This window comes from Onychostoma macrolepis, chromosome 07, assembly GCF_012432095.1.
Source record: "Onychostoma macrolepis isolate SWU-2019 chromosome 07, ASM1243209v1, whole genome shotgun sequence".
Lineage (NCBI taxonomy): Eukaryota > Metazoa > Chordata > Actinopteri > Cypriniformes > Cyprinidae > Onychostoma > Onychostoma macrolepis.
Window position 1 is genome coordinate 31155874 of NC_081161.1, and position 24625 is coordinate 31180498.

The 24625-nt window shown below is 36.7% G+C and overlaps 3 protein-coding genes across 6 annotated transcripts in view; all 3 read right to left on the bottom strand.

Annotated features, from left to right (window-relative positions):
* Positions 1 to 4796: 4796 nt before the first annotated feature.
* Positions 4797 to 11472, bottom strand: fbxo22 (F-box protein 22). The gene is made up of 7 exons (XM_058781857.1): positions 10167 to 11472; positions 8789 to 8921; positions 8595 to 8679; positions 8403 to 8507; positions 8147 to 8299; positions 6830 to 6989; positions 4797 to 6456 (listed from the first exon to the last, which is right to left on the bottom strand). Exons 1-7 carry the CDS (start codon positions 10295 to 10297, stop codon positions 6063 to 6065), a joined length of 1161 nt encoding a protein of 386 aa, XP_058637840.1. The 5' UTR covers positions 10298 to 11472; the 3' UTR covers positions 4797 to 6062.
* Positions 11473 to 11623: 151 nt separating this feature from the next.
* Positions 11624 to 17855, bottom strand: tpma (alpha-tropomyosin). The gene is made up of 10 exons (XM_058781858.1): positions 17617 to 17855; positions 17156 to 17281; positions 14953 to 15086; positions 13657 to 13774; positions 13447 to 13517; positions 13270 to 13345; positions 13080 to 13142; positions 12920 to 12989; positions 12404 to 12482; positions 11624 to 11823 (listed from the first exon to the last, which is right to left on the bottom strand). The coding sequence occupies exons 1-10, from the start codon at positions 17728 to 17730 to the stop codon at positions 11820 to 11822; spliced, it is 855 nt and encodes a 284-aa protein (XP_058637841.1). The 5' UTR covers positions 17731 to 17855; the 3' UTR covers positions 11624 to 11819.
* A 3007-nt stretch (positions 17856 to 20862) lies between these two features.
* The window catches only part of tln2a (talin 2a), a 53406-nt gene continuing 49643 nt past the window's right edge, over positions 20863 to 24625 (bottom strand). For all 4 annotated transcript variants that reach the window (XM_058782014.1, XM_058782017.1, XM_058782015.1 and 1 more), the window contains one exon: positions 20863 to 23054. In XM_058782014.1, coding sequence (XP_058637997.1) covers positions 22926 to 23054 — 129 coding nt within the window. In that variant the 3' untranslated portion in view covers positions 20863 to 22925. The remainder of the gene's footprint in view (positions 23055 to 24625) is intronic.

Here is a 24625-nt window from a genome sequence, read left to right on the forward strand (position 1 = left end):
TGTCTGTCTGTCTGTCTGTCTGTCTGTCTGTCTATGTATCTCTATCTCTCTTATCTATACTAAATATAAATAAAATATACAATTATACAATAATACATGGGTATTAAATTTGTTAAATTGAATAAATGAATAATTAAAATAATGGCAATCAAAAACATTTTTATATACAATTTTCTAAATTTCAGTCTTTTTGTAACTGTGATTTTGTCATTTTTGTAAAGTATTCTCGTCTGTCTCAATGGTTCATTATAGTCCAGTGTTTTTGAATTGCATATTAATCATACACTCTGAGAAAAAGAAATATGCAAAAAGTTCACTTTTAGGGATAAAACAGCTTGTCATTGGGGAAGCACCCTCAAAGGGACACCTTCAGTGTTAAAAGGTTCATGTAGTACATTAAGAGTACATATTAATAATCTGAGGTACTAAATTTTATGGGTTGTTATACCCCTAAAAGGTACAGTTTTTGCACATTCTTTCCCACAGTGTCAGACGTCTCCTGTCTCTCTGACTAAATCCAGTTTTCCTAGTCTCCCAGCTTTGCTCTGTGTGTCTGACCCAGTTCTTCTACAGAAAGTAGAGGCTAAAATCCATCCAGCGGAAAACTTTTATGTAAATGTGAAGTGTAGAAAACTCCTCTGTAGCCATGGTAACAGTCTCTGGAGTAGATGTCTTCAGCTGAGCATTTTCACTTCGCTGGGGTGCCATGCACTTAAGAAGAATGTTTTCAAAAAGAAACCTGAGAAGCTTTTTAAAATATGATGTATAATTTATTTGCATTTTTTCTCCTGGCTCATATCTCTTTGAAAGATGGTTTAGGATTGGATGTGGTGGCCATTTGACTACTGTGTGCAATGCTACAACATCCAGCAATATTCTTGTTTGGGTGACTTGTGTATTGATTTTGCTATGAATCCAGACGTTCAGTACTATAGAGAATCCAAAAATTCATTGACTGCAAAGGAATGAATGTTGTCAGCATTTTTAATTTTTTTGTTCTCTGCAAACATGGAAGCTTTTATGCCAAAAATGCTCCCTTTGGCACTAATTTAAAGCCAAAACATTTGTAGAGATATGAATGTCTAAAGGAACACACATCAAATTATTTGATCATGACTGACTTTATAATATATGAACTGTTGTTTACTGTTGTATCTGAAAACATACTACATTTCTGTAGATAATAGCAAATAATAAAGATCCAGAGTGATTTTCTTAGACTATGGCCTACCACGTAAAATAGTGCATGTGACATCGGTGGTTCAACCTTAATTTTATGATGCTATGAGAATAATTTTTGTGCGCAAAAAAAAACAAAAGGGTCAGAAATCTCTCGGATTTCATCAAAAATATCTTAATTTGTGTTCCGAAGATAAATTTGAAGTTTGAACTATCCCTTTAAGGGAATTATATTTCAAATGAATTATGCCAAATCCCTCTATTTTTTTTTTTATATATATATAAATTGTTAGGTCTATCTAAGCAACATAAGTTAAAGAAAGTGAAATAATTGATATTTACTCTATAAAAATAAAATAAAAAAACTGGTCATGCAGTTTTAAAGGGATTAAAGTCACAGTTCAAGCGCACGGGTTATGAAAGATCTGAATAATTGAGTTCTGTGTCTAATGGTCAGAGCAGGAATTGCTTGTCACATATCTGCACTCAACCCTTTCATTGTTACCCCAACTAACTGTCTCCCTCCATCAGTGTCAAAAGTATCTCAGAGGTAGCTTCAGGTCCAGTTTTCTTCACTTAACAGCATTCCATCCAACACAAATGAGAGCTGATATGATATGATGAGAATATATAAAAGCATAGTACTATAAGTTTCCTGTGCTACATTTAAATGGCATTTGTAAGGACTGTATTTATAGTTGCAGACAGCGGCGTCTTGTGTACTATTTTTGAGAAAAACATGAAAATGAAGTCTTCAGAGAGTTGTGACAATAACAATAATTGTGATTAAAGTCATGTTTGCAGTATGAATACTGATGTAGTTTAGTGGTTATTTATACTTTGTTGGGGAGACTACAGAAGCACGAGGCCAGCTGAGAAAAGTTTGGTCAGAAACCACAAACACTTGAATGACCCAGAGACAGAGGAAGTCAGACGAAACATGTAGATTGTCTCCCCTGTGAATTCTCAATTGTCCATTATTCCACCCAATGGTAATGTAGCTCTGCTGAATAATTGAGGCTCTGCATTCATTTGAGAGCTGAATTCAGGGTGTAAGCGTGTGTGTTCATACATATGGGTTTGATGGCTCTTTTTAAACTCTTAACTCTTTTGATATTTATGGGGCCTGACCACCAGACATTGCGCTTAAAAGTGCTTCACTGAATAATCTTACTATAAATAGTAATGATATTTAATAATACAAATGTAAATATTATAAAAATTATTTAAAATGTATTATTATGAATACCAAGTGTCTTAATTGTTTCTTTCTTTGTCTTATTTTTAATGAGAACAAAGTAACAGTTAATTGAAAATATTTTATTGTGTAGATAATATGTAATAATGAATATGTATGACTGACTTTTCAGTTGAAAATATATGGTTTGGCTAGGGAACAAAATAGTATCAGTTCTCATTTGCCGGCTCTTTGCACAATTAGCAACAGTCTGTCACATTAGCATGTCATGCTTTTAGCTTGTCGTTGTACGTCTCACTTGCATTAAATTAACAACCGTGCGTAAATATTTGAGTACATTTAATTCACAACAAAATTGTGTTGAATTAATAATAGCTAATTAGTGTGATGCTCATTAAAGAATATCCAGACTAAGTGGGGTGTCATGCTTATGTTGTGACAGTTCCTTGAATGATAATGGAATTGAGCTTTTTTAGATTAGTGAGGTGGATGTGATACTACAGAACAAACACAACTTTAACATTATGATTTTATTTAGAAATACTAAGAAATTAAAGTTGTTACACTGTAAAGGTTTTATTATTTATACACATCTCATTATTCTTTCATTTTTTTATACATTGGCTGGTGTGTGACACTACACCATGCAACAGCAACATCAGCATCAAGCTGAACAATTGCATTTGACAGTTATAAATATGAGCACTTTTAGAATTTCAAATCTCTGTGAATATGTACCTTCTAACATAAACACAATGTTTCCCTACTTTATTGCATTAATACAGTTTTTATCAGTGTCTCACTACAAAATAACCAAACTATTTTATGCTAACCTCCATACTGATGATAACATAATGAGATCCTATCTTAATATCAAAATCTTTTTCTTTTTTGAAGTTGTAAATAATGATCATTGGAGTACATTTTACAAGAAAATACAATTTCAGTTTTTCCACTCTAATTCAATGTGCTACTTTCTGTTTCTTTGTGTTTGTAAAACACTAGCGATTTCTGAGTAAAATTGTTTCCCTGTTTTTTTTTTTTTTTTTCCAGAGCAGATATTAAATTAATATTATATTGTAGGTGTATAGTTTGCTTCCATTCTACATTTCATTCTATAGTCTGTGACATTCTACCCCAAATTTTGGTTTTTCCTCTGTAAATGCCTGACTAAATTTTGCACACTTGGGATGTCTAACTCTGAGCAAAGTGGCCCACCCCCTGTGTGTGACCTACAAAACATTGCTCTTTATGACAGTGGTCCCAAAGCTCAGGTCTGTCTGTCTTGTTTCAGAGTCTGCTCTCAACAGGGAAAGAGTCTTAAAGTGAAGCTGAATGTCTTTACTCCAAGAGCCCTGAGGCGACAATGTACAGGTTTAAAAACACCTGCAGCCCAACAGATCCACACTTTTAGTGCACGTCGTGATGCCATGTTCCTCCAAAACGTTGTGTTTGTTCCTGAAAGCCAGATTTACCACAATTCCACCGGGGCCTGTTTGAGTGGCAGTGTGTATGGAATGCGACAAAAGAGATTGTTAGGAAGTAAACAGCTGTTTTCACTCTTTTTGCGGTGAAGGGACTTTAAAATTACCCACTCTTCACCTGAAAGAGGTTTTCACCTGCTGTACCAGCGTGGCCATGGGAATTAGTGTGGGACTGAGGGAATTGTACTGCAAGCCTAAATGGCTTCAGTTTGCATTTAGTCCTGAGGCAGCTCGCTATCTGACCACTGCCCCGATTGAGAGCTGCTCCAGGCTACCAGGCTACCTAACCGCAGGAACAGGAAACAGCCTGTCTGTTGTGGTGCACTCGGCATTGACATCTAATACACACAACAAAGAAAACTGGAGATCATCACCCTGTGATTATTAACATCCAATATCATGTTCATCACTAATTTCACAGTAAATGATCAATTTATTTGGGCTTTACAATTTTAAGATTTAAGTAAATTATTAATTTAATCGGTATTTAGATGTTATTTATGGATCATTTTGACTGGAAATACCAAATAACTCCACTGATCGCTTTAACGAAACACTGCTGTTGCACGAGAGCGCCATCTATTGGAGAAATAAGACTGAACGCATCTATGAATTTTTGGACCTTTTTTACAGACTTCAATAATTAATACCGTGAGTTATATTGTCCTGGCATTAATTTACAAAATTTTGTAAACATTATAGAGATGGGGTGACTAAATTTGACATCTTTCTCTTTCATCTGCCGTAATTCATTTCTCAGCATGTGTTTGCTCTTTTAGAAAGTTATGAAAACGCAACAGCTGAATTTTTATTTTGCTGCTGGAATAAATAGGAACACAAACGTTACATTTTCCATTTCACAGTTTCCAATGTCATGTAGTTTACTTCTGTGCATGTACACCTGGAAATGTTAAAAAACACACACTAGCCAACAGTTAGTGACATCATTGATTTTATTATATACATAATTATATACATGCAGACATAATGGGCCAATAACTGCACGACCCAGCAGCAGGTGCAGATGAAGAAAAACCAATACACCGTCATTAAAAAAAAAGAAAACATGACAGTAGTAAAACTTACTTTCCTTAATGCAAAGCCAAGTATTATCTATATGATCTTAAGAAAGTTGGGAAAAAAGATTTGGCAACAACAGTTTAAATCAACCTTCTAAATACTGCAGCAAATATATTGTATATCTCCACAATGCAGGTAAATAGCCCACTTCACTTATCTGTGATCAACACAATGTGTTATTTAGCTAGAGCATAGAATAAATGATTAACCTTTAAAAGCTCAACTGAACTGATGAATACAGAAATGAAGGATTACCCTGTTGGAATGAAACTGGATTTTTACAGGATTTTGATTGGGACAGGCAGCGTAAATAAACTGAAATATTACAAAGAAATTCCACCTTTTCCCCTTCGGTCCTTTATTATTCCAATACAGACACTAAGAACTGCTAGCAAGTCAATTTTCGCGATATATAGCTATGTGCTGATAGGGTTCAGTTTCTCTTTCTTTCATTGTGAATACTCTTCCTACAGTTTTGTAGCACTTGCTACTGGACATGGCAATTTGGACAGTCAATGTAGGTCAGCAATCAATCTGGAGCACATATTTGTGTGTAAAATCAGAAGTGAAGATAGTGGAATTCCTGCTAAAGTCCCATAAGCCGTACCAAGGTTGATGAACGGCTACATCATTAGCTATTCCATCACAGTTAGCTAAAAAGTGCCTGAATTTTTCAAACTATATATAAGGCCTGATCGGTTGACAGATTTCAGTTCTGCGCTACACATAAAAAAAGTTTTACATTTAAAACTGAAGTCAAAGGTCAAGGTTTTAGCACAATGCCATTCAAACTAAATCCTAATTGTTCTTCAGAACCGTTCTAGAAGTAATGAGCTTTCCAAACAAGTCGTAGGAGGACGCTTCTGTGTTTTACAACATCAGAATTAGCTTGCTCTCAAAAGTTGTACCTGTGGGTAGAGTACCCTAAATGTTTTTGATGTCAAATGTCCTCCTGACATCCTGATTTAAGGAAAAAAAGTCAAAAGGAAAGAACCTAGGAGAATTATACCTGCTCACCATCAGATCTGCTGTTAACTTAAACAAGCAGCTGGTGTCTGTCTTCAAAGATCAAGTTAATAAGGGGATTCCTAGACATTTGCAGTCTCAGTTTTCAGTTCGTGTTAGCCAAAATGCACCAGACTCATGACTGTAGTAAAAGAGTGTTGTAGTCCATCAGCATCTGTCTCGCTCAATGTGTAGTTCTCTTTGACAATACGGTCACAGCCGATCTCCCCATTGCCAAAGAATCCCAAGAGCGGAATGTTGGAGAAGATCTTCCGGAAAGCGCTGGCCTCCACGTTGCGCTGGTTATTGTAGCTGTTGTGGCCGCGGCCCACACAGGCAAACATGAAGCCCATGGTGTTTCTCTCTGGGATATTAGCAGCCTTCAGCCGCTGGATAGTGGCCTCTGCTGCTTTTGGGTTGCTTACGTCCTGGTCCACCAGCACTGAGGCACCCTGGATCTTGGAGCCACTGAAGGTCAGTCCTACTGCACCAAAAGAGCCTGGAGAACAGCTGCAAACAGAGAGAATACATACGAACCTCACTAATGAAGATTAGATTCGTAAAAATGTCCGAGATAGTAAAGGAAACGAGGTGAGAAAAATAGCTTCCTGTATGTGACACTGAGAAAATGTTAGATTACAAATGATCATGATGCAGAAAGGCACAGTGTGAAATCATGCGGAGTATGTGAACATGCTTGTTCACATAGTGGGCAGATGAGGGGAAAAACTGGACAAAAATAGAGAAGAGGAAGTATAAAGTCTTGACCATAAAATCTCTACATATAACATGACAAAAAAAAGAAAAAAAAAAAAGAAAAGAAAGAAATCTTAACAAAAAGAACTAACTTGACATCTAAAAATCAAGAACTTTCTTTACTTACCAGGTTGTGTTATTGGAAAAGGCTCTCTCAACTTGTCCTCCAACAATAAGTACATTATTTTGAGAAAGAGGCTCCAGCAGCTTGTTAAGAAAGCTTCCAGCTTTCCAGGTCTCATAGTCAAACATCAGCACCACCTTTAGATCAGGGTTATTAATCAACCCTGAAAATCAAATTCAGAGTATTATTACATGACTTACCATCCAACCAAACCAATGTGTATATACACTACCATTCAAACGTTTGGGGTTAGTAAGATGGACTAGGTCTTTAAATTGACCAAAAAGACGTTTTTAATATTACAAAAGATTCCATTTCAAATCCTATATTTCAAATTCAAAATGTGCTTTTTAACTTTCTATTTTAAGAATCCTTAAACAGAAGCATCACAGTTTTCACAAAAATATGAAGCAGCACAAATGTTTAAATTGCCCGTATTATGGATTTTTGAAAATGACCTTTCATGCAGTGTGTAACACAGCTCTACACAGTGAATGAAAACATTCTGCAAAGTTTTAAATCTGAAAGTGCACTGTGTATAAAGTTATTGTCTCTCAAAAAAGTCTCGACATGAAATTGTCGACATGTAATTGTTGTGCGCAGACCTGGGAAAACTTGATTTTTGCGTTGGTCTGAATGAAAAGCAAATTCATTCTTTGCCACTAGGTGCCGCTTTTGGAGCGTTAAAAGCTCACAGACACTGCTTTAAATGAAATCAACCAATCACCGCAGATTAGCGTCACGCAAAGGAGGGGTTTGGAAAAAAGAATCGTTGAGCAAATTGTTTTGGGAGTCGTAAAGGTAAAAATAAATGTATTTTATTAGAAAATTAAAGTGTTTTTTGACCTTGCATGCATGTCAACCTGTTGTTGGGGACTCCCAAAACCAAAATATTAACCTTTCATAACCCATAATAGGGGCACTTTAATGAAGACAAAATCAGATTTCTGAAGGATCATGTGACACTGAAGTCTGGAATAATAGCTGCTGAAAATTCAGCTTTCCCATCACCAGAATAAACCACATATTAAAATATGTTCATTTAGAAAATTTATTTTAAATTGCAATAATATTGAACAATATTATTTTTACTGTATTTTTGATCATATAAACACAGCCATGGTGAGCACAGAGACTATGCTTCTTTTAAATAAAAAAACAAAAAAAACAAAACAAAAAAAAAGCCTTAACCCAAAACCATGCCATTGAAACCAACCCCAAACTTTCACTGTTTTAGTGAAAAGATTGTCCTATTTTATAAAAAAAATAAAAACAACAGCAACAACAAATGCATCAGTTGCTACAATCTAAACAACTCACCTGCTTCCTCCATTGCCGATTCACTGAAGCTCTTTTTGCAGAAGTGAAAAGGCCGGATTGTGACCCCATCCATGGCAGGGAAAAGCAGACTAAAGCCAGCTTCACCATTTTCGTGCTCTTCTGGGGGGCTGCTGGATGAACCACTGGGGGTCACTATAACACACAGCATAAGAAATGACAGTTACACTGCTGCACTGACCATGCTATCAAACTCAGTAATGGCAGAACTCAGGGAAAGAGGGACAGTTAGGCTTACCCACAATTCCTGATGCAGCAATGCCTACTACATCACAATTTCTAGGCAGTAAGCGTCTCAGCTTCTCGACCGGATCAGACGCCACTTCATTCTCACACTTCCTGGCTGTAACAAGGGATGATGGAAGCGAACGGGTGAATCTCCTCATCATGACTAACAGGTTTTTTTAATACAAATAATCACGTAACTTACCCTTTTTCTGTCTGTAACTAAAAGGCCAATTGAAGTGTTCTCCATCCACCATTAGGAGAGCTGTCTGGGGCAGCAGATGGACCTTCTGCAGGAAACATTTCAAAAATCTTTACAAATTATGCTTGTCATTTCTAGAGTTTACAATAACTTTAACTTTGCCTTTGTTACAAAAAAAGCAGCAAAGACCATCAGACCTCCAAGTCTTCTGCCATGGTTCTAAGCAAAACATGCTCCTCGTATATGGATGAGCCAGATGCAGACAGCCACGTCAGTCTCTGCTGTGTCCTCAGGACCCTGCGTGCACAATTCCTCCATAGCCTACACACACTACAGAAAAAGAAACTCTAATATCAAGATACAAACTGACATTGATATAAAACATTTTTTTGTCTGCAACAGGTTTATCATATGGAAATGCATAAACGAAGATATTCAGTGTTTTGTTGTAATAAATCAATGATTTGTTGTCTAAAAAAATATTTAAATATTTTGCTCAAATAAGTAAGAAAATTTTGGTTGGCATGTTGCAATGTATATGCACATATACTATTACACTATCCCCTGGTTTCACAGACAAGGCTTAAACCTAGTCTCAGACTAAAATTCTGAGCGGTTTCACTTTGCACTGACTGAATTAAAACATATCAGTGCCTAAGGCATGTTAATACAATGACTTAAATGTCCTAATTGAACTATGGCCTAATCCTGGCTTAGTCAAAGCCCAGTCTGTGAAACCAGGCCTATGTATTTTAACAGCATTGTTTAATAAAAACATAAGATTACTTGCTTTTGATCATTTATTCATTAAATTCTCCATTGCCATTATACATGTATTTTTACGGCTATTATTCAAAATAATCTGCCATCTACTAGATTACAAAACAGGCAGGAATATTATTACAAAAAATACTAAATAGAAACTCTAAGACACACTGTCAATCGTCATAGTATACTGTATATAAATGATAGCTTCATAATGACAATAATTACTGTTAAAAGGTACAATAATACGCATTCAGTGAAATGAAACGCCGATCGATTCTAAACTGTAACAAGAAAAAAAATATCATTTAAGTTTTTCATTGTAGAAACCAATGTTTTTCAACTGTAGTTTTGCTCTGGAGACCCTGGTGTTTGCATTTTACACTATTAAGATAAACGTAAACAGATCAGCTGACAAGAGCTGTTAAGAGAAAACCCAAGTAAATCATCACTTAAAAGTTAAACCATCCAGACTAATTTATTTGCGAATCTGATGAGTGACAACTGACATCCAGATGAATATCATCAATGATCGTTAATTAACACATCACCACGCTTTAAAAAAGTGCGACACTTTGAAAGTATTTCTGGCAGCATTAGCTGGTGTATTATAGTTGATCTAAGAAGAAGCGAAACTAGGAAGATCGTACCAACCTAATCACTCAACAACGTAAACGTGTATATTTGAATGCTGTTCATTCATAAAATGAGTTTATATAATACTGCTTAAGCTGTGATGGACTGAATGGGGTCTTCTGATTAGCTCAAAGCTAACAGGCTAAAACATCCACACTCAGCTAGAATCATTACCCTGCTATCCAGAGGAGATTTTTAGTCGGCACAAATGTTAAAATCCTCTCCACGACCTCAGCTACATTACTCAGGATATATCCAGCTTTACTTTCCCCCAAGATGTTTGGAGACGCTGCATCCCCTTCCATTTTCACACGGACTCTCTTCTCACATTTGACCCCTCCACACGGAGGCGGAACCGGAAGTTGCTTAAAAGTCTTACGGCCAGCAGCATTGGTGACCCCTGACTACAACATGTTTACTGTAATTGTATTTTGAAGGAAAAAGTTTATCTGTCTGTGTCAAATAAATAAATAAAGACGCAACAAGTACGGTTCATGCAAGCGAGAAAAAAATATTACATTTGGCATTTTGAAATTAAATTATTTTTATTTATTTTTTTCTCAGATATATTAATAATTTAGCAAGTTGCAAAAAAGTAAACATTTATATTTGTGTACCTGAGGGTTGCACATCGCATGTATATTAGAAATTGCACATTTTAAATGTGACAAACATGGACTGATAGTTTTATAATTCAGATAATTAATCTAGAAATATGTTTTTCTCCTACTCCTACAACATAACTCACCATTGGTAATGATCCAAGGTGTGTTATATAATGCAGAAGGCACTTTCCTCTTTCTATGTAAACTTTTCCCTTTACGTAAAATACATTGAAAATGTTGAGGCTGTTCACCATTTAAAGGAAACAGGTTGCCATGATTTTTCACATTTAAAATTTAAGATTTAGGCTTTGTCACTCTTGCAGATGCAACCCATACACAGTAAATCCACACATTTTATAATATATCTTTAGCCTTGACATAAAAAAGCTCAAGATCCAAAGTATCAACGATAACAGAATAGTGAAATTATAAATTATGGATTATCTGTCATCACAGATTATTGGTTACTCTGTGTGCAACACAAACAATAGACTGTGTTCATATTCAGTGTATGCCCTGGTTTTTTCTCATTCTGTTGTGAGGTTAGAATTCATTGAGTGCTAAACTGAGCTCATGTGAAAGGACCCGGTTTTTCTGGAGCTGTTGATAGAGGGAGTCTGGTGAGAAGAAAAGAAAAGAAGAGAAGAGAAGAGAAGAGAAGAGAAGAGAAGAGAAGAGAAGAGAAGAGAAGAGAAGAGAAGAGAAGAGAAGAGAAGAGAAGAGAAGAGTGAAAATTAAAGAAGAGATGTTAGTCCCAAAAGTATTTACCGAAAATGGTTTGCTAAAGTTTATGCTAAGATCTTTCTTTTAATCCAATATTTGCAATGCCACAGAACCTGTGCTGTAAAATGTGATGGAATGAATAGAATTACAGCTGTACATGAGCTGCCAAAGAGAGAAGCAACATAAGGTGATGAGAAGGAGCTTTTTTTGGACTTTATTCAAGCTTCTCGAAAATAAATTAAGGACATATGAAATCAAAAGAGTTAAGACATACTAAAGAGAGAAAGGAGTGGGGAGCTTACAGAGATGGGAGGAAGTTTTATTTTACAGAAAGCAAAAAATTTCTGTACAAGTGATGGGACTATAGAACTGAGAGCTCCATCCCCACTGAGAATAGTGCGATGGAGAAAAGCGGCAACAGAAAAATAGAGAAACACGGAGGAAATGAAGGAGTTGCCACTCAGCTGGTGCCCGGAGCCAGAGATGAGATGTAAAAAATTTAACTGTGCAAGGGGAGAAAGAAAAAAATGAGTTGAAACAAATGAGAGATGGTGATATTAAACAATAAAGGGCATGCGAGAGATATATAAAGACTGTCAGTGTCACATAAATATACATATATTTGGTTAATAACGCAACAAGTATGTTCATGTATGTTAGAAAATGATTACATCAGGCATTTTGAGATAATAATTTTTTAAATTCACATAGAAATAATTTAGCAAGTTGCAAAAAATGTAAACATAATGTTTACATTTATAAATTAGTTGAAATAAATGAGAAAAACAATAAACAAACAACAAAAACAAATGAGTGATGGTGATATCAAACAACAAAGGGCATGCCAGAAATAAAAAAGTGAGTCATCATGCATTCCAGATGAGTGTGTTATTTGTGTGTATTATCTCATTTTTTATACATAACTTCATAGCAAGTAAATCAATAGAAAGGTTGGTGTCAAGCAGGCCTTAAACGTAATACTGGGTTCAGTCTAAAATCCGTCATCAAACCTGAAAATTAGATTATACTAGCAGACAGAGAAACTCTCATACACGAGCACGAGTAACATGTGGTGATAGTTACATGGAGGTCATGTCGTTGAGAGCGTGGTCCAGCTCCTCGCTGATGGCTTTGTACTTGAGTTTCTGAGCATACAATTCATCTAAAGTAGCCAATTAAAGGCCAGAATGGCAGAGGGGCGTTGAGTGGGGAGGAATGGAAAAGAATGGAGAAACAAGAAAATAAGGGAAAGGAAGCAGTGCAAAGGCGGATCGAACAATGACAAGTGGCCAGAGAGAGACAGATAAAAGAAAAGACTAGGAAAACAATAATTCAACAAAAATGAAATGAAGTGAAATTACCTTCCTTAATCATGAAGAAAAAATAAATAAATCTCTCAAATACCTAAACAGTACATTCTAGCAGGGTCGATATGAACCGCTGCTAATTTAAAGGCATATCCCTTAAATCACTATGTGAACTGTTATTTGTAACAGAAAAACGCAAAACAAGCCTAAACCTGATATTCGAAGGATGTAACTATGTAACTAAGGATTTAACCCGTGTCTAATAGCAACAGTGAGGTACAAGTTGACATACCCTCCAGATCATCAATGGTCTTCTCAAGCTTGGCGACTGATCTCTCAGCGAACTCAGCACGAGTCTCAGCCTGGAACACAGAGAGACATCAGGTATATGAATATGTAAGCACACACACACACACACACACACACACAAGATGGTGGCTGAATAAACTCACCTCCTTCAGCTTGTCAGTCAAGACCTTGATCTCGTCCTCGTATTTGTCCTCTTTAGCGGAGTACTGTAGACGGTAAAGAGAGATGAGAGGATTAACATGCAAACATGCAAAATAAATATACACAGACGATCATTCACTAACTCACACTTACACATACAGTAAATATGTCTACAAACATTTACACGCTTACCTTCTCAGCCTGGGCTTCCAGAGACTTCATGTTGTTGGTCACAGTTTTCAACTCCTCCTCCAGCTCAGAGCACTTGCTATAGGTGGGAGTGACAGAAAGTTTGAGACAAAAAATGACACACTGAAACTAAGATACACAAATATGTTTTTAAAAAGTGTTAAATTTGTTTGTTTTTACCTCTCATTGAGCTCAGCACGCTCCTCAGTACGCTCCAGCTCACCCTCAACAATCACCAGCTTACGGGCCACCTGTGTACCATCACAAAGGAGTGTACATGTGTTATGTTGTCCAAGATGAAGACGTTGTTTATTGGAAATTATTTATTCGTCATTTTATTATATTTATTAATAATAAATGATAAGAGTAAGAAAGAGAGAAAAAACTGACCTCCTCATACTTGCGGTCGGCCTCCTCAGCAATGTGCTTGGCCTCCTTCAACTGGATCTCCTGCAGCTCCATCTTCTCCTCATCCTTCAGGGCCCTGTTCTCAATGACCTTCATGCCTCTGAGAGAGAGAGGGAAAGAGTTTGGGTGTTATTATAACTCTGTAAAAATCTTGAGACCTATTACATATGTTTAATAAACTATCAACTTGAATTAGATTAGGCAAAGTAGTGTGTCTATATCCTCCCTTTAAAATGCAATTTTGGTTAATCCTACGTCAGAGGTTTTGGCCTATATCTAATTTAAATCAATTAATTAATTAACCAACAATATGAACATTAATGTTGTTTATATATATCTTAATAAGCTTCTTTTTATATATTTTTTATAACACATTTCTTTGTTGTTGTTTTTTTAAATTGTTATACAGTTTGTATAATTTGTTGTTTAACTGTATTTTAGATTTAATTATTTATAGAATTTTGTTGTTATTGTTTTTTCTATTTTGTTTCTTTTTTTCCCCCCTCTAGTTTTTTGGCCTAAGGGACAACCAATAAAAACTAGCCTTTGGGCTAATTTGGGTACATTTACATTCATGAATGTTGATTAATGTACACTGTCCCTTTTTAAAAATAAATAAATAAATAACATCATGCATTGCTATTTGACTGATTTGACAAAATCTATTGAATTGATATTCAATTCACTGCAATAAAACAATATTTTACACATTTTTGTAACCCAAAAATGAAATTTATTTAATTTTTATATTTATATAATTCTAAAAATTCCATATCATGGTTTTAAATTTGATTTAAAAATGTCTCAATTAAAAATAGAAAATAAAAACATATTTGTGACCCTGGACCACAAAACCAGTCATAAGTAGCATGGGTATATTTGTAGCAATAGCCAACAATACAAGGTATGGGTCAAAATGATCGATTTTTCTTTTATGCCAAAAATCATTAGGATATTAGGAAGTAAAGATCATGTTCCATGAAGACATTTTATACATTTCCTACCGTAAATATATCAAAACTTAATTTTTGATTAGTAATATGCATTGCTATATTATATTATCCTATCCTAACAAGCCATACATCAATGGAAAGCTTATTTATTTTGAAATCTCAATTTCAAAAAATTGACCCTTTTGACTGGTTTTGTGTTCAAGGGTCACATTTGACATCCTTGACCTCTTGCCATTTTTTGCAAAAGAAGAAAGTTTTTTTAAGAGTCTCATGGCTTGTTTTGTGCCCTAGTCGTAGGAAGTGGCCTATGAGTTTTCATACACACCTCTCACTCTCATCAGCAGCCTTCTCAGCCTCCTCCAGCTTCTGCAGAGCAGTGGCCAGACGCTCCTGAGCGCGATCCAACTCCTCCTCAACCAGCTGGATGCGTCTGTTCAGGGAAGCGACGTCGCCCTCAGCCTGCGCACAGACGACGAGTAATGAGCTCACCGCGCACTAACACATCTGATCTACATTAACAACACGTTTAAACAGCGCTTTCGTGAGAAAAAAAAGTCTACAACTTATAACACTGTCGTTTTACATTCTATGGTTTTAAACGTGATTTATGATATCTTGACAAATACTTCACAACATTCAAATGCTAGCGTCTACTAATTTTCTGGGAAACATTGAATCATTAAAGTAACGCGTTGTTTTTAAAGATGGGAGTATGCCACCTGTCAAAAAGCACCACCGCCCTCTCCATCCATTAAACGCCAGTACACAATCAACTTTCTAACGACGAAAACGTTGTTTAAACATAATTTTAGAATGATTTTCTTGTCATTTTCCGCCTTTTGCTGTAACCTGATGTGAAAACGCGCTGTAGTTGGCCTGCTAACGCACTTAAATCATTATCGCAAGCTCACAGATTGCCTGGCCGCGCGCTCGGACTCGAGCTCCTCCTGTAGTCTCTGTATTCTGCTGTCAGCATCGTCTGCTTGTTCTTGCAGTGACCTGATTTTCTTTTTCACAGCGTCGAGATACGCCGTACCAGCAGCCATCACGAACTCTGCGGTTTGTTTTGATGGGGTATCACGGGGTGTAACGGCGCTCCAGTAGAGCAAATAGCCCACCCTGATTCCCAGCCAGTGACTGGTAACGCTTTATCAAACACCGGAAGTTAATGGATCTAGGCTGTATTATCGTTTTTAAACCACCTGACCTGCTTATAGCATAAATTAAATGAGAAATGTCAGTGAGTTTCCTGTGTTATCACAAGGATGAGTACTGCCATGACTATTGAACAGTATTTTAAAAAAATAAAAATTTAATTTAATGAATTAGATGATCAAAACTGCGTTGTTGTTAAATGCATTTTCATCTCTCCGCCTATTCGTTCTACTTTGTTGCTTTTGCACTCATTTGGGCACTGAATTCTGTGCAACCTGTTAACTGTCTGTGCCATTGTGTAGGCGTACAGCGCCATCTTGTGACATTTTGCTACAGTACAGGTCGAGCACAATCCACTGGAAATCCATTGAGTTGGATAATTATTTCAGAGTTAACTGAGTATTTTGGGCTTTATTTCGAATGACACCCTCTTCTCAATAGAAGCTTGAATTTCGCAGAAACTGCAAAAAAGAGGGGTCCTACAAGTAGGCTATATATTATTTTAACATAGCTAAAAGCTTACAGCTTGCGTTGGTCACAAAGGTGCGCTAAATAAATGTTTATTCAGTAAAATCTTTAGTGATTTGTTTAGAAGTCTTTGATAGTTGAAGGTTAGCTAACTTCGCTAGGGGCGCCAAAAGCTACAGGGGTGTCAAGCCCTCAAGTCGATTCTATTAGAACTGCGGCTACAAAATTACTGACAGAAATTCTTTCAGAAGTTGCCTCCCTGAAAGTCAGGGAATAATTCTCAGTCTATAATTATTAAAATAAAAACGTGTCAAAAATCTACATAATAGGCAATTCATATTTTATCACATTGTAGGCTATTATAACAAATAGGTGGTTTTTATTAATTTACAGTCCTAGCTATTCACAAATAGCCTATATATTTTATTAGATAATATAATTGTTTGTATCGTTTCAAATTATCAAATTAGCTTGATGGGTGATCGCTGATCTTAGGTATCCAGCAAGGGTGAGGTGAAATTCTACACGGACTCCTATTAAGACGCCTGTAGGTGGGCAAACGAACCCCCAGATGCTTTCCTTATAAAGCGCACTGCTAAATTTAACCCGCCGTTTGCATACACTCTCCTGCAACTGTACATATGGCATACTGTTTTCCCATCTGTCTTGGTATTCGTTTACCAGGTGGTGGAAACACATTTAAGAATGGCCGGTGTCATTTTAAGAGGCTATGTTTTGCAGTTCCCGATAAAGTTTAGTGGGTAAAAACAATGTCCGAAGTACTACGTGATGGTAAAAATGAAATCAGGTGTATATAGTAAGTTGAACAGATTGTCTGTCTAGCAGGGGTGGGCACAGGTTGCGTGACATCAGAAGGGAGACCCTAAGTTTCCATGAATGCTTACATCGGTAGCTTTCTTCTCAGCCAGCTCCAGTTTCTCCTGAGCATCCTTGAGGGCTTCAGAGTATTTGTCCAATTCATCCTCAGTTGCCTTCAGCTTCTTCTGCAGGGCGACCAGGTCATCCTCGAGCTACAGAAGGAACACGTGTGTCAATACACATGGAGAGAGACAAGAACAGCTGCGTTTATAACTATGCATTATTTGTGCAATTAACATAAGGTAACCATGCAGGCCTATAAAACAGATACTGTTAGCAGTGAGACATCTGATATGAATAAAGTTAAAGTAGAATAAAAAATAAAAAAATCAGATAGAATAGAAATAGAAAAGCTTATTAAAATAGAATTATGCCATAGGCTATAGCATAATTAGCTGTACAAAAGCAAAAGCAGACGATGTAAAGTCTGACTTATAAAGGTACAAAAGAGCCACCCAGATGCACGAGCGCCCGATTCATGTCCAACCTGCTTGCTTCTGTCCTCTGCTCCCTTCTTATCGGCCTCAGCCTGCTCTGCTCTGTCCAAGGCATTCTCCTTGTCGAGCTTGAGCATCTGCATCTTCTTCTTAATGGCATCCATGGCTGCGTTTGTGTATGGGTGGTCGCACCAAACACTGGACTGAGAGAGGCGATGAGCGTCTGTGCTGAACTGAACGCTGAGCTGGAGTGCGAGCTGGTCTCGCTGTAGCCTGTCAAATATGTGCCTTCACGGGAGCCTGAGAAGTTCCGCAAGACACCCAATACTTTTTTGGGAACGGCCCTGTGCGGTTCCTCCTGCGTCGCGTCTTTTTTTAAGGATCTGGACGGCGATTCGCTGCCCTCAGACATTTGACCATTGAAATGCCTATATATGGGATCTGAGGGCCAAGACGTCTTACAAGGGGGCCGTGTTCCTATTTCTAACACCCTGAACCTGGAGAAAAAATTAGGGAAGAGGAGCAAAACTGTCCGGAAAGCAATTTACACGTTGTCCAATTGATTCAAAACGCTGAATATGCGAACCCCAACATAGCTATAGGTTAATGTTGGGCTGGCCTAATAAAAAGATTGTTTTCTTTTTTCATCCATAAACTCTTTACAAAGAAAAGCATTAGTCTTTAAAATCGATTGGTTTTATACAGCACACGAGGGCCTCATGAAAGTGATTATTTTAAGGGAAGGCGTTACTATCTCTGGGTCAGTCTCGTACCAGAGAGGCATGTCAACGAGTCCCTCAGGCATTGTTCATAATCTGAAGAGCTTTAGATACGGTGGCTGTTGAACAGCAATCTCTCAGCACGCTTGCATTCATTGCCAAGCACCGTGCTGGCTTTATTCTGCCGCTGTAAAACCCCCCAAATCTCTTGGAATCACAACGACGTGTCGTGTGGCACAGCTATAGCTGTCAGCCATGCCGCGAAGATACAAGCCCCGTGTAACGCCTCTATTTGAGCTTTGCTACATCATTTAATAAATTTTCACTTAGGAGTGAGGTTACTTAGGATCGGATTTCTTATACTTGCAAGTTAGAACAGATAATGGTTTGCTTTATGTTTGTTCTACAGTTTATAACAGGGGTTTTTGGATAAGAAGATCATAAGATATAGTCTTTCTTCAAAGCTGAGGTGTTTGCCCTCAATTTTAATTTCTTATACTCTCACATTCCTACTCCATGAACTTTCCTCCATGAGGTTATTTTTACCCTTCCCCTCCTGAAGGAAGCACCTGCCACAGTCTCTTCTTAGCTGTTGTAAGACAAGCTTTTTTACACATGCAACTAACCTTAATCTTGGATCACACAATAGTGTTTTTATCATTGTCTATTACAAATGTAATGAACAATTGTAGGTGCATTTTTATTATAGTAGTTCATTATAGTATGCATGGAATATAATGTAGCATGGACACTTGACTTTTCTCTGCTTTCATGGTCTAACATTAAGCGTTAGGAAAAACATATGCACTTTGAATTGTTCTCTCTGACTAAATATACGTACTGCCTTGAGATAGATTATAATCACCTACACTCTTTTAATAAATATTTCAAAGGGGTTTTGTTTTTGCAGCAATGCTATTGAACCATTTTTCTTAAAAGAACAATTTTCTTATTGTGCAGAACATTCTATTAATCTCAAGAAACTTTTCCCATGCACTATAGAAAACCTTGATTTCTAAAAGTGTATTCTAGTTTCATTCTTTTTATCACTGCTTTCTGCAGTTAGCCTTTCAGAATGATCAGACTGGCATGTTATATCCAGAGACATTCAAGCAGACGTGCAAAGCTTCCTCTTGGGGAAAACCTTTCAACAACGCACTTACGCCTGGCACCTCAACCTGTTAAATGCCTTTGATTCAACTTCAAGATTTTCCGAATGCTGCTGAATAGGCTATAGCTTTGATAGGACTATTTGGTATCATTTGAATACAACAATTTGGAGCAATATAATTTGAATTAGTTTACTGAAAGCGGCAAAATGAAAATGTAGTAGCCTACTAATGGAAACTGGTAAAATTGATATGCTAGGTTATATTCTGTTTACTGAGATCCAAGATTAAAGTATGTGTGGTGGAGAGAGCAGAGCTGCTGTTACGGTGTAATGGAATTAAACAGCCATAAACTCCATTATGTTGGCAGAGTAAGTATTACACATATAACATAACCATACACAATGTGTGTACTTCTCACCATCTTCTCCTCTCCCATGCATGTTATACAGACTGTCTAATGCTTGAAACTTCTGTTTGAAAACATCTACCGTTTGAGGAAATTTGACAGTTCTACTTGCCAAAGCAATTGCAACTCTAATTGTACCAACTGTAAATCTTTAAACATGCATATCTGCTATGACCATCTCCCCACAGGGGACTAAAATTAGCACCTCCTCGAGTATGTGATCCCACCCAATATAGCCCCATACCCTCATGCTGACTAAGACATACCACCTCTGCCCTACCCCCATGCCAGTGTCTTAAAGGAGCAGTCAGCCCGAACCTAATGCAGTACTGTCATATTGAGTTGATCTAGAGTGGCAGATTACTCATCTCAGTTCACAATCGTAAAGAATAGCTCAGAATAACAGCAAAACAGCAGACAGAAACAGGACACTGAGCACATGCTCTAAATGGGCGAGACAATGTTTGTGTCAGTCACTTTTACAAATCACTGAGATGTACCTCTTTTAGATGTATGTAAATATCACAAAGCATATGTGGAAGAAGGGGAGAGGGTACATACAAGGCAAAGTTGATTCTATTTGGCATCTTAGAGATTTATAACCTTCTAAATTGAGACTGCGTAAATTTACAGATGACGGTGTAGAACATTAATCCAAAGTCAAGCTTGCTAGCTTATTACTCCTTGCCTCAGAACTATTACTGAACTTGCATATTTTATTTTCCTTTAAGTGAACTTATTTTCGAACATATTTTAAATTATTTTATAATACCACTTTTTACAACGTCACTACTAATTTTTTATTATACTACACTTCTCAGTATATTTTCCTATATCTATTTACATCTTGGAGTGTGTTTAAAAATGTAAACTCTATGAATTAAAATTATCAACACAAATAATAATAATAATGCTATCAACAAAGTATTAATACACTATTATTATTGTACAAATTAACCACATTCAAAATGATTAAAGAGGATAAAGAAAGTGACAGGTACCTGAGGCCCAATTGTTTTTGTAATATACAACTTTAATCAAATGAAGGATAATTTTTTTTTTTTTTTTTTTTTGTGAGAGTTAATTCTCTAATATACCACATACGAGGAAACATTAAAAATAAGAACTGGTGATAGTTAACTCTCCAACACCGTTCAGTGCACAACCAGCATTATACCATACAGTTTCATTGCCAATTCACTTTCAGGTCAAAGGTACAAGAAAAACATTCCATATGAACATCATGTGAAGAGAACTATACTTTGAAACCCTTTATTTTAAGTTAAAATGTTCTTCCATATAGGCAGAAGCTTTACATGTATAACTTGATTTACTGCAATGTTCTTACAGGCAATCATTCAAAGACACCCACAAATAAACAAAATCAATTGGTTTTCTCAAAATGTGGAGTCACTTTCAGGACTTTCTCAATATTTTAGATTTCTATACTAGTCTACACAATGCATGAGCTGGCAACATTGATCATTCTCCAACTCTGCCATTAAATGTAATGGAGCATGCACAAGAAATGCAGTACAAAAGTGTGCCGTCTTAACATACAGTCGTACATTTGTATATAAGCCATATACATTTACAGCAACATGAAGCAGACAGACACTTTCCAGGAAGATCTAAAGGGGGAACTGCTTAAAGTGAGTTTCACAGGCCACTTTATGACAATGACTTGCTGTAGTAATTACCAACTCGTACCATTCCAACTCTGAGCATCATAGAGCACAAAAGTAGTAACAGATTAGCAGCAACTCAGCTTCGACACACACACACACACTATGGTGAATGCAAGCCAGAATATAAACACCTGATCTTGTCTCCTACAGTCAGAGAACTGATATGTTCATTTGACAGTGATAAACTAAGGCACTGAAACGAAATGTACATAAAGCCAGAGACAGAAGAGTTGCTGTGGCAAAGCAATAAAGCACTGAGAACAGATTTCCAGGGTTGCATATGACCAAATTACAAGCATAAAAGTGAAACACTATAGAGCATAAGGCTAAAAATCTGAAAATCATACCAGCATCAAATGGTTTAGAGGCTTTAGAGATATAATGAAGAGAAAATAAAAGCAGCTACAAACAGCACTGTAAAATACTGCAGTGGCCAGTCATTTCAGTATGAGAAGAAAAGTCACTCTTAAAGTATGTCTGGCTCTACATAAAGTGAAGTGCAACATTCATTTAGCCATGTTCTTTTAAACGTACATCCTTGTGCCCAAAACAACAATAGGAGCGATTCTATTAGAGTCGAATATACATTCAGTATATGGATTTCATCTTTGTAAGAAATATTTTGCTGTGGTATAACGTCAGTTCTAAGGGGTTAGAGGTGGAAATTCCACAGATCTTCTGAGGTTATTATGGTTTCCTGATTATCTAGATTTAATCCATCAATTACTACATCCAGTCATTACATTCTCATAAAGCGTATGGGCAGAAAGAAAAATTCACTGGAGATGATGCATTTTAGACTCTTATTTTGAGTGGTTTTGTTTTACATCGCACATTTACGTACATTTGTTTGTCTACATAAATATCTTTTATTTGTATACTTGGTGAACTTCGAAGCAATGAAAGTGAAGCATAAAAAAATGTATCTCACCATTACAAATGTACAAATGTTAAACATTCAACTGGAGTCTCTAACAATCAGGTTTCTTTTCTTCTCGACTTTAAATGATGGAAGCATTAAAGTCTGCACCTTGTTTGAAACCCTATAAATGCTTTATTTTAAATGACTGAGATCGAACGGAGTTCATTTAGTTCTTCCTCAACACTGTGATCCCAAAAGTGTAATCCAGGCTGTTCTGAGCACACGGTAATGTGCTTCCAAAATCTTCATGCACACATTCACAAGTTCAGATTCATGCCAGAAATTCGAAGCTTCTTCAGGAGGGTGTGGAGGAGGCATGAACACATTCACGGTTAAAGAGACAAGACGGTCGTTGTTTGAAACGTTCAAGAGTTTAAATATTTAAAAATTCACAATCCAGTCAACTGAATCAATAACCCTTCATCAGTTCAGTAGGTGTCATATGGACTGCACTATAGAGAAATTCATCAGTGTCCTGAAGGCAAAAATCAAACAGTGGAAATTTGATCTGTTCAGTCCTCATCCTCTCTGAGTTCACTTGGCAGGAACTTGTACTGCTGTTGTCTGATCTGTGCCAGCTTCTTACGGGCCTCTTCCAGCTCCCTCTCCTTCCTCAACATCTCCTCCTGAGCAGCAATAATCTGCGCCAAACAAAGCACAGCACAAATGAAATATGAACTGAATAAAGCCAATATGGGAGAGTATAATCTTAAAATACAAAATGTTTTTACAATTTTTAGTCCTCTATAATAATTAATTAATTAAAAAAAATGTGTAAGGTCCACGCTCTTGGCCCAAAGAAGGTATCCAATGGTGGATGAAGGTTTCCTGCGTGTTCGGTCTTTTCAGCACGCAAAGTTATTAAATTTGGGTTAAATTCAAATCTGACTCCATTTTATTATCTAATCTGACTCCATTTTATAATGACCTCGCATTTGGGTTAGAATGACAATTGTTATCATTATTAGACATCTGATTATTCTATTTATTCTTTAATATTATTGTATTCGTTCATTCGGGTGCTCATGTCGCTCAAAGATATCGCTTCAGCCGTTAGCGTATCTTACGGTCACATTCTCGTCAGTCTTGGTTATTAGCCCCCATAGATTTGTACACACTTGAATAAAGCAACATTATTTCTAGTCAGAGGTCACGACCACTACTGTAGATATAAGCCGACCAACATTACTTTCCCTGATAGTAGCTTTGGTATGGTCATGCCATGGTTTCCCCATGTACACTTACATAATATTACAATAAACAGAGGTTAGGCTCACCCTATTTAGGCTGGTCAAACAACATTCAGTTGACCTAAATGGAAATTCACTATAAGCCCTTACAATCTAAGTACACTTGAACTAATACCAAGTGTTAGCCGGATCTCTAAAGATACAGTTGGTGTGCCCTATGCTCCATTTCAACTGAATTTTAGTCCGTTACTAACCTGACGCCGGAAATGCGGTAACAAGGATACATCGTAATCTACTAGAGTCAATAATTACAGAGTAAAACAGAATAAAATCAAATGTAACAATTTATTATTAGTCAGGTAAATATGTATTATGTCAATTACAATTGCAAAGACATCAAAATCTCAAAGATGAATCTGAGAGAAATATGCATACCTGACTTGAGAAAAATACATAGTATGAAGTGTGTGAACACACTTCGTATACCATGGGCTCATTCTGACTACAGAAGGCCCCAACCCTTTTGCTGCAATCCGTTAAATACAAAAACCAAGATAAAACATCCCCCAAATGGAGGCATGTACTAAAATTGGAATTTGCATTTACACCTCAAAGGGAACAGAAGGTAATTTGCACACCTATTGCAGTTAGTAAAATATCTCTAAAATCTTCAAATCTTTATTACCTTTTAGTTTACTTCTGTAGAAATGAGACCATTGTACCAGTCGCACTGAGACATGTCAAATGATACCAGACTTGACTGTTAGTTCACTTGCATTGGTATTTTCATGTAATCATTTTGAGCAGACTGAGCAGAAGGAAGGATGGGTGAAGGGATTTAAAAAGAAACAAATGGACAGAAGGGAAGGGGTGTCTCTAAGTTTGTACTGGCTGTTTCTCAGGAGATCAAAGTATCTGAGGTTTCTTTCATCGTTACAAATGTACGGGCAGTCAGAAAGATCAAATTATGAAGATGCATTTAAAAGATATTCTGAGTGGGGTTTTTTTGGTTACATAGCACA

Bases quoted from the DNA above. Each gene is read 5' to 3' on its own strand.
- fbxo22 (XM_058781857.1), bottom strand. From the start codon at position 10,297: ATGGAAGGGGATGCAGCGTCTCCAAACATCTTGGGGGAAAGTAAAGCT. The intron at 6,990-8,146 runs GTGAGTTGTTTA...TTTGATTTTCAG, and splicing joins ATCGGCAATGGAGGAAGCAG to GGTTGATTAATAACCCTGAT. The intron at 6,457-6,829 runs GTAAGTAAAGAA...CTCTGTTTGCAG, and splicing joins TTTTCCAATAACACAACCTG to CTGTTCTCCAGGCTCTTTTG.
- tpma (XM_058781858.1), bottom strand. From the start codon at position 17,730: ATGGATGCCATTAAGAAGAAGATGCAGATGCTCAAGCTCGACAAGGAG. The intron at 13,775-14,952 runs GTGTGTATGAAA...TCTCTCTCTCAG, and splicing joins GCTGCTGATGAGAGTGAGAG to AGGCATGAAGGTCATTGAGA. The intron at 13,143-13,269 runs GTAAGCGTGTAA...TACCGTCTACAG, and splicing joins TGGAAGCCCAGGCTGAGAAG to TACTCCGCTAAAGAGGACAA.